The following is a 9,245-nucleotide window of genomic DNA, read 5'->3' on the forward strand; positions in this document are numbered from 1 at the left end:
TATATATATATATATATATATATATATATATTATTCAGCTTCAAGTGTTCTATACCAAAAAAATTATATATAACAAATAATTGTAAATCAAACCAACTGCAGATTTTAACATTCAAACAACAACATTCAGTGCATCAAAGAAAATTACTTTATTATTTGTTATTTTTATATCATACCATTTAAACATAATTCTGTGTTCATTTGCTCTAAAGTAATATTTTAAAACACTGTGTATGTCTACAGACACAGTATACGAATTAAATTATTGCAGGGCATTATTTATTGAGTTTATAGTTTCCTTTACTCAAAAATATACTTATTTTTAACTTCTAATGTGCATTCTAATATAGAGAGCAGAAGGATTCATTTATATTGGAAGAAATTCATTATTTGAATAAAAAAAACTTGCTTGAATCATGACAGGCAGCTGAAGATGTCAATGTAACATTTGAGGACCAGCAAAAGATCAACAAGTTTGCCAGGAATACAAATCGGATGTCTGAACTTAAAGATGAAATCGAGGCCAAAAAGGTAAATGGATGGTTTGAAATGCATTCTAGTTTGCATTTTGTTCAGGCGGATGCTGATCAAACCCTTTTCATGCAGAAATCCTTACAGAATCTGGAGGATGCCAGTGACGACCTCATGATGTGTGAGGACGATGCACTGCTGATCCCGTATCAGATCGGAGACGTGTTCATCAGTCACTCTCAAGAAGAGACGCAGGAAATGCTGGAGGCCGCGAAGGTGAGGGACCAAACCCTGTGTGTTTGTGTGTCTCCCACAGAGCTAGGGAGCCCTACTGAGCCTTGCCTCAATCTGGAAAAACTTGTAGCCTAGTGGTTAAAGATCTGAGCTGGAAAGGTTGTAGGTTCAAATCTCACAAGAGTTGATTCGACTATAATCGTTGTGTTTTTGCACATGACTTAACCTCAGGTTACTGCAGGAGGACGTATAATATGTGTACTAGATCGGCAACCGGCCGTTTTTTTTGTCTTATTGCAAGCAACTCGTCTAGGGCTGTCGCGATTCGTCGATTTTATTTGACTATTCGATTTTTAAAAATCCTCGACTTAATTTTGCTCGCGTCGACTAACCGGCAAAATACCGGAAGTGGCGCATTTCACGGACGAGAATCCATAAAACACATTATTAGACTGTTTCCCAAGGCTGCATGATATATTAAACCCGTTTAAAAATCATAATTAAGCATAATTGTGACTTACATCTATTTTTATTACCACAAAAAAATTAATTATAATCTCCAATTAATTGATTTTATAAAAAAATATATATATTTTTTTTTCCGAAATACTGCACATTTACATTTTTCTCCTAAATAAATTCTGGTAAATAACATTTCTGGTAAATACTCCTTTAAAAAGTGTTTTTTATTATAGTTTTATTATTAGTAGACTAGAACACGTGGATATGTTGTCATTCTTACACTATAATACTGAACTTTGATTTCCGTGATTTGGACTATGAGATGGATGCACTTTACTTTTGCTTTAAAAAAAAAAAAGGATTTCATAGAAATTTGGATTTCATTTGGTTTTAATAAAATATAGTTTAATAAAATATTCTTAAGTAAAATTGTTTTTTTGTTGTTGTGGGAAAGTAATCGTTTAGATTAATCGACAAATTAGTCGATAGATTAATCGAAATAAAAATAGTCGTCAGTGGCAGCCCTAAACTCGTCTCTGTTCTGGACTTGCACAAACTGCGTTGCAATGCAATCGCTTTCCAAAATGTCATTTATGTGAAAATATGAAGTCTGTAAACGGCCGTTAACACAGGCCAGAGACGTTGAAGACGGAGAAATGCTGTATCTGGTGTTCCATGAGCGCCACCTGCTGTCAGAGAGTGAACCTGCGTATCATTCAGAGCTTCTGCCATTTGCTTCGTTCAGGCATGTAGTATAATTTCTCAAAGCTAGTCAGAACATTGTTTTTGCTTCAGATTGGGTTATTATTAAATCAAATTATGTATATGAAATTACATAACTAAATGATATGATATGTATATGAATTATATAACTAAAATTAAATAACTGTAATTACAGATTTAGGTTAAATAAATATGTCAGTCAGTCTTTATTTTTCTTCAAAACGCTTCTTTTTTTTTTACCCAGTCAGTTAAAAATAACACATTTTAGAGCTGTAACGACAATACCGTGATACCGTGATATTTTTGCTTAAGGTTATCATACAGTCAAAATCTCATACCAGCCCATGCCTACCTGCAGGTATTTAAAAAGTCTTAAATTGTATAACAAACATCTTAATCATTTTAAGAGGTCTCAGATTTGGGCATACAGCCTAATATGTTTATTAAACTTCAAAAGCACTGTATATTTCAAAGTTTGAATCGATGAAAACTGCACATTATGTCAGTAGATTGATTTTTATCAACTGTTGATGATGATATGATGTTTTCTTTATGGTGTTTATGTTGTAGATGTTGTAAAGAGTGCATATTTTATCTCCCTCTTTTTTTCTGAACAAGTAGCTAACAATAGTAAAGCATAGACATTTCAAAATAAAAGTCCCAGTGTATTTCAGGATTGTTCATAATGAAAAGTCCTTCATTAGGGTTTTTTTTTTTTTTTTGGTGCTTTTTTCCTGGTTAATATTGGTATTTTGGTAACTTTATCTAGCATTTTATTAAACAGTAACTCTTGTAGTTTCTGTCTGGGCTGCCCTGTTATTTAACACATATTATTCAATATACAGATTTGACTAGTATTAGCACAAATCGAGTTACAATTGAATACAAGTACCTAACGCAAAACCATCAAGCAAGAAAAAAACTGACTAGATACAGAGTTGTTAGATGTTAAAGGATATTTTTTTCTTTTATTGGAACATTTTTTTTATCTAATTTTTATCTAAACTGGCGTCTTAATGTTCTTTGCTTTGCAAAACCGATTTGTACTTGCCGAGTGTTTGTTTTGAAGCCTGGTTGTAGCGCTCAACATTTCCATACTTCTATTCTGGTCTCCACAGGAAGCTCTGCAGGATGAGATCAAAGCTCTGGAGGGCCGTGTGTCGTCCATACAGGGGCTTCTTGGAGATTTGAAGGTTCAGTTATATGCCAAGTTTGGAAACAACATCAATCTAGAGGCAGATGAGAGCTGAGACCTCAAACATGTGGACTTGACCTCACAGACTGTCAGTCTCCAACAGGAAATGGCATTTCTATTCTGACAAGTTCTCGCCCTTTTTACTCTGATGTTTGTTGCATTTCACATGTCGTTATGTTTAGTGAATTGTTTGAGCTGTTGCATACAGGTGGTTTAAAGCATCTAGCAAGAGAGAATGAGAGGCACTGATGTAAAAATAAAAAAAGCTAAATATTTACATTGTTTCCATCTGTTTCAATTTTCTAATTCATTTTTTATTATTATTATTGGTGCAATTATGTAGGCTTAGCATAGTGGGTAAAGTTTTGAGCTGATAATGGGAAAGTTGCAACTTTCAGCTCATATCTAACCATTGTGCCCTTGAGCAAGACTTTTAACCTCAGAGGGAATAGCGTATTAAGTGTACTTTGAGTCGCTTTGGATAAAAGTGTCAGCTAAAAGATTTGTTTAATGTTAGTTATTTAATGTTTATTTTAAAACTTAGACTATCATTCAAAAGTTTAAGGTCAGTTTTTGAAAGAAATTAATACTTTTATTCAGCAAGGATGAATTAAGACTACGTCTACACAAAGCCAGAGATTTCCCTATCCGATCTTTTTTTTCTCCTCGTCTCAAGAAATATCTGCGTCCACACGAAACCGACACAAAACGATGTAGTATACATGCCAGACCAGTATGTGGTGCTGTAATTCTGCCACAGAGATACACTAAAGACGGAGAAGACGACTTGGACTATGCGCGTAAACCTTGCGCGCAGTATACAAACGAACATGGAACAATACATTTATTAATCTGTGTTAATGTTAGTTAAAGGGGTCATAGGATGCTACATGAACTCTTGATCTGAAAAGAGCTGTTTTTGACGGTAAAAAAAGGTGTCTTTTACACTACCATTGAGAAATTATGAAAAACTGTTACAGACTTTTCATTAAGACCCTAAAGAATCATATCAACTTGTGGAAAATGGGCATCCTATGACCCCTTTAATAAAAAGACAATCGTTCAGTGTTTGTTCATGTTGTTACGTGACGTAGCGGTGTCTGACTAGGGGCGAGGTGATGACATCATCGTTTCAGAAAATATACGGATTCGCTGTACACAAGAAAACGCAAGGGCGTCGTTTTCAGATTTATCCACTCTGGGACCCGGTTTAAAAAAATATTGGTTTCACTCTCCCAAAACGCCGGATCTGCCTGGACGAAACGCCTATACGATACAAAATTTATGCTTATACAGCTAAACGCGTCTCCGTGTGGATGGGGCCTTAATTGATCGAAAAAGTGACAGTAAAGACAGAAATGTTTTGTAACATTATCAATTTCAAATAAATGCTGTTCTTTTGAATTTTGTAAAAAAAAAAAATGTATCATGGTTTCCACAAAAACATGAAGCAGCACAAATGTTTTCAACATTGATAATAGAAATGTTTCTAAATCAGAATATTAGAATGATTTCTGAAAGATGTGACACTGAAGACTGGAGTAATGATGCTGAAAAATTCAGCTTTGCATCACAAGAATACATTTCATTTGAAAATATATTCAAATAGAAATTGTAATTTTTTTCACAATGTTTACTGTATTTTTGATCAAATAAATGCAGCCTTGGTGAGCATAAGGTAATTCTTCCAAAAATAATTAAAAAACTTACTGACCCCAAACTTTTTGAACAGTAATATATTCAAAATTAGTTTATATCTGAAATATTTGGATACATTCAGTGCAGTTTACAGATAATAATAATCCAAAGGAGGAAGCATTCAGGTTGAGTACTACAGTAGTGTTATGATAGATGTGCAAATAGTAGTTGTTTTTATTTGAATGTTTTATAGGTTTTAAGCTAAATGTTTGCATTTACATACAGGCCCCAGCCAGGATCGTGACCCCTGGTTTACAAGACCAGTGCTCTAACCACTGAGCTATGGAGCCAGCTAATACTCACTGCTCCTTTGGTTTCAATTTCAATGACAATGCTTCTCTAGACGGGTTATGCAAATCACCAGCAATTTGCAAGATGCTTAAAGGCATAGTTCACCCAGAAATGAAAATTTGCTGACTGTTTACTCACCCTCAGGGCAGGCCATCCAAGATGCAGATGAGTTTGTTTATCATCAAAACGGATTTGGAGAAATGTAGCATTATATCACTTGCTCACCAATGGATCCTCTGCAGTGAATGGGTGCCGTCAGAATGAGAGTCCAAACAGCTGATAAAAACATCCCAATAATCCACACCACTCCAGTCCATCAGTGAACGTCTTAAAAGCTGCATGTTTGTAAAAAACAAATCCAACATTAAGTTGTTTTTTATATTCAGACCTTTGCTTCCATCTAAAATATCCTCTATCCGTAATATTGCTTTCTTCGGTGAAAAAGTCGTCTCGCCTGAATCAGGAGAGAAACAGGCAAAGATCAAGCACCGTTTACAAGCGAAAACAGTCTAAGAAAAAGTGGGTGGATTTTGGACAACGGGATGGAAGTTTTCACTGGAGGAAGCGTTATTATGGATTATGGAGTTGTGTGGATTACTTGTAGATTATTGTGATGTTTTTATCAGGTGTTTGTACTCTCATTCTGACGGCACCCATTGAGAGGATCCATTGGTGAGCAAGTGATGTAATGCTAAATTTATCCAAATCTGTTCTGATGAAGAAACAAACTCATGCATCCTGGATGCCCTGAGGGTTTCAGCAAATTATACTTTTTGGTTAATCTGTTCCTTTAACCAACTCTTTTAAGTGTTCAAATGAGAAATTAATACCTTTATATAGTACAAAATATGGGCTGTAACTCGGGATGCAAATGGTCAGAGGTATTCAGAATTCAGAAGGCTTCCAAAAAGCCTGGATTTGATCTCAAAATCTGAGATGAATAACAATTTATTCATATGTTGTATTGATTTTCAGAAGGAAGCTTTGAAGAACGCATTGGCTGGACTCTGTATTTTATATTTTAGTGTAAATACAAACAGCCGCATTGTGCATTAAAAAGCTGTGACCTTCATGCATTATTTGCACAAGATATCATCATATTTAATCACACCGTTTATTCTACTGAGCAGGTAGTATAATTATTACTCTGTAATTGCATCATGACAGCGTAAACGCCGTCACTACATGGTGTCAGAAGCGTGCTAATTGGCTTAGAAGAAGTGAGTGCTGAATTCCAGCTGTTGTGATTCCTTCATCTGCATAATCAAGCGCTGGTCTGGTCCTGCTGGAGCAGCGGTGATTGTACTGGCCTAATTAAAGTGAGCGTGTGAGTGTGGCCTGCTCCAGCTAATAAAACAGCAGATAAATAAATGGAGTTAGAGGCTCTAGCGGCCGACCTCGGGAGAATCCAGATCTCAATGAACAAGTTCCTCTGCCCTGTGGGCACAAAGAGAAGCTCCGCCCACTCTCATCCTGAATCTGAGGAGATCAGGGATTTTATTTCCCACACAACTCTTCTTCCTTCTTCATTCTATCATGTCTTTCTTAATTTCTTTCCTTCTTGTGCTTCCCCCTTTTTTCACTCATGTCCATTCTTCCTTCATTCTATTCATTTCTTTCCTTTTTTGTTTCCTTTCTTCCTTCACTTACTTTCTTTTCTAAAAGCTTTTTTCCTTCCATCTTCCTTGATTTCCTTCCTTCCTTCTTTTAATTTCTTTTCCTGTTTCCTTTCTTCTTTCATGTTCTTCCTTTTCTTGTTTCCTTTTTCCTTCATTTTCTTTCTTTCTGCTTTTATTTCCTTCATTTTTCCCATCATCCTTCCTTCCTTCCATCCTTCCTTCCTTCATTCTATTAATTTTTCCTTTCTGCCTTCATTCTCTTCCTTTTCTTGTTTCCTTTCTTCCTTCATTCTGCTTTTATTTCCTTCCTTTTTCATCCATCCTTCATTTCCTTTCTTCCTTCATTTGTTTCTTCCCTCTTTCCTTCCTTCCTTCCATTAGTTTCCTTTCTTCCTTCATTCTGCTTTTATTTCCTTCCTTTTTCATCAATCCTTCATTCTTTTCCTTTTTCTTCCTTCCTTCCGTCTTCCCTTCTTTCCTTCCTTCTATTAGTTTCCTTTCTTCCTTCATTCTGCTTTTATTTCCTTTCTTTTTCATCCATCCTTCCTTCTTTTCCTTTCTTTCTTCCTTCCTTCCTTCCTTCCTTCCATTAGTTTCCTTTCTTCCTTCATTCTGTTTTTATTTCCTTCCTTTTTCATTTATCCTTCATTTCCTTTCTTTCTTCCTTCCTTCCTTCTTTTTTTCCTTCATTCTATTAGTTTCCTTTCTTTCTTCATTCTGCTTTTATTTCATTCCTTTTTTCCAGTCCACTATTCCTTTGTCTACATTTCCTCTCTACCTTCTTTTTCTTCATCTAGCTTCTTTCTTCCTTAATTTGTTTGTTTTTTTCTTTCTTTCTTTCTTTCTTTCTTTCTTTCTTTCTTTCTTTCTTTCTTTCTTTCTTCATATCCTTCCATCCTTATCTTTTTCATCCCCTTTCCTCCCTTCTTCCTTCTCCTATTTGTTTTCTTCCTTTCTACTTTCGTTACCTTCTCTTTTCTTTCTTGACCCTACTTTCCGTCTTGCATCCTGTCTTTAATCATTATTCTTGAGTGCTTGTTATGCATGTGTTGGTTTCAGTAAACACTCGGTGAGGTTACCAGGCACTGCGCTGTTGTTATGAGTATCAGTGCTTAAGTGATAAAGTCATCTCAGTAAATTACACCTTATGAGCCTTTCGCACTTCAGATCAACTGTGTTTAACTCAAGAGTGTTACTTGTTTGAGCAACTAGACTTTTTTTTTTTTGCTATTTAGATATGAGAGATATGAACTAGATATTTATAGTTTTTGGTGGGTCAAATCTCTTCTTCAATTTAAATCTACTGTACTTTGGAAATGTATTGCCCATTTTAGCATCTACTGTACTAGGTGAAGCTATGCTCCAAAATTTAACACCTAAACTCTGTTGGAAATCTAAAACCATGAACCTATGTTTTGGTCTTTCATTTAATGCTTTATTGCAGAATAGTTCACCCAAAAATGAAAATTAGCTAAAAGTTTACCCTCAGGCCATAGATGGAGATGAGTTTGTTTCTTCATCAGAACATGTTTGGAGAAATGTAGCATTCCATCACTTGTTCATCAACAAATCCTCTGCAGTGAATGGGTGCCGTCAGAATGAGAGTCCAAACAGCTGATAAAAACATCACAATAATCCACAAGTAATCCTAGGGCTGGATGATATGGCCAAAAGTTATATCACGATATATTTCTTAATTTCGGTCGATACGATATAATTCCGATATCGATATGAACACTATTAAAAAAGCCTCATAAAAACGGCCAAGAACGGCCACAACAGATGTCTGTACCTACAAACTTATGAAAAATTAATTTGCCAACTCTATGAAACCTACTCCTGTAAAACTATATAATATTTTAGGAAAAAAATTTCGCAAATAAATAAATGTTCACCTTTTATTGGTATTTAGCCTTCATACAAACAAGAAATGTGAATCACTGTCAAATAAATCTCAGACTCTCCTTATTAATATTAATATTTTTTACTTCAAACTATAGGCTAACATACCACTCAAAAGTTTTTGAACAGTAAGATTTTTAATGTTTTTTAAAGAATTCTCTTCTGCTCACCAAGCCTGCATTTATTTGATCCAAAATACAGCAAAAAACAGTAACATTTTGAAATATTTTTACTATTTAAAATAACTGTTTTCTATTTGAAAATATAATTTATTCCTGTGATTTCAAAGCAGAGCTTTAGCATCATTACTCCAGTCACATGATCCTTCAGAAATCATTCTAATATTCTGATTTGCTGCTCAGAAAACATTCTTATTATTATTGTTTTTATTATGTTGAAAACAACTGAGTAGATTTTTTTCAGGTTTCTTTGATAAATAGAAAGTTCAGAAGAACAGCATTTATCTGAAATAGAAATCTTTTGTAACATTATAAATGTCTTTATCATCACTTTTGATCAATTTAAAACATCCTTGCTAAATGAAAGTAATAATTTCTATAATATAAATTTTAAAAAGAGCTTTTGAATGGTATAGTGTATAATGTTACAAAAGCTTTTTATTTCAGATAAATGCTGATCTTTGGATCTTT

General features: G+C 34.5%; 1 protein-coding gene across 3 annotated transcripts in view; it reads left to right on the forward strand.

The window, feature by feature from the left end:
* LOC107664135 (prefoldin subunit 4-like) overlaps nucleotides 1–3,356 on the forward strand; it is a 4,906-nt gene extending 1,550 nt beyond the window's left edge. For all 3 annotated transcript variants that reach the window (XM_016454594.1, XM_016454592.1, XM_016454591.1), the window contains exons 2-4: nucleotides 424–531; nucleotides 607–747; nucleotides 3,009–3,356. In XM_016454594.1, coding sequence (XP_016310080.1) covers nucleotides 424–531; nucleotides 607–747; nucleotides 3,009–3,140 — 381 coding nt within the window. In that variant the 3' untranslated portion in view covers nucleotides 3,141–3,356. The remainder of the gene's footprint in view (nucleotides 1–423; nucleotides 532–606; nucleotides 748–3,008) is intronic.
* The last annotated feature ends 5,889 nt before the right edge of the window (nucleotides 3,357–9,245 follow it).

The sequence above is a fragment of the Sinocyclocheilus anshuiensis genome, unplaced genomic scaffold (genome assembly GCF_001515605.1).
Source record: "Sinocyclocheilus anshuiensis isolate Anshui unplaced genomic scaffold, SAMN03320099.WGS_v1.1 scaffold67, whole genome shotgun sequence".
Lineage (NCBI taxonomy): Eukaryota > Metazoa > Chordata > Actinopteri > Cypriniformes > Cyprinidae > Sinocyclocheilus > Sinocyclocheilus anshuiensis.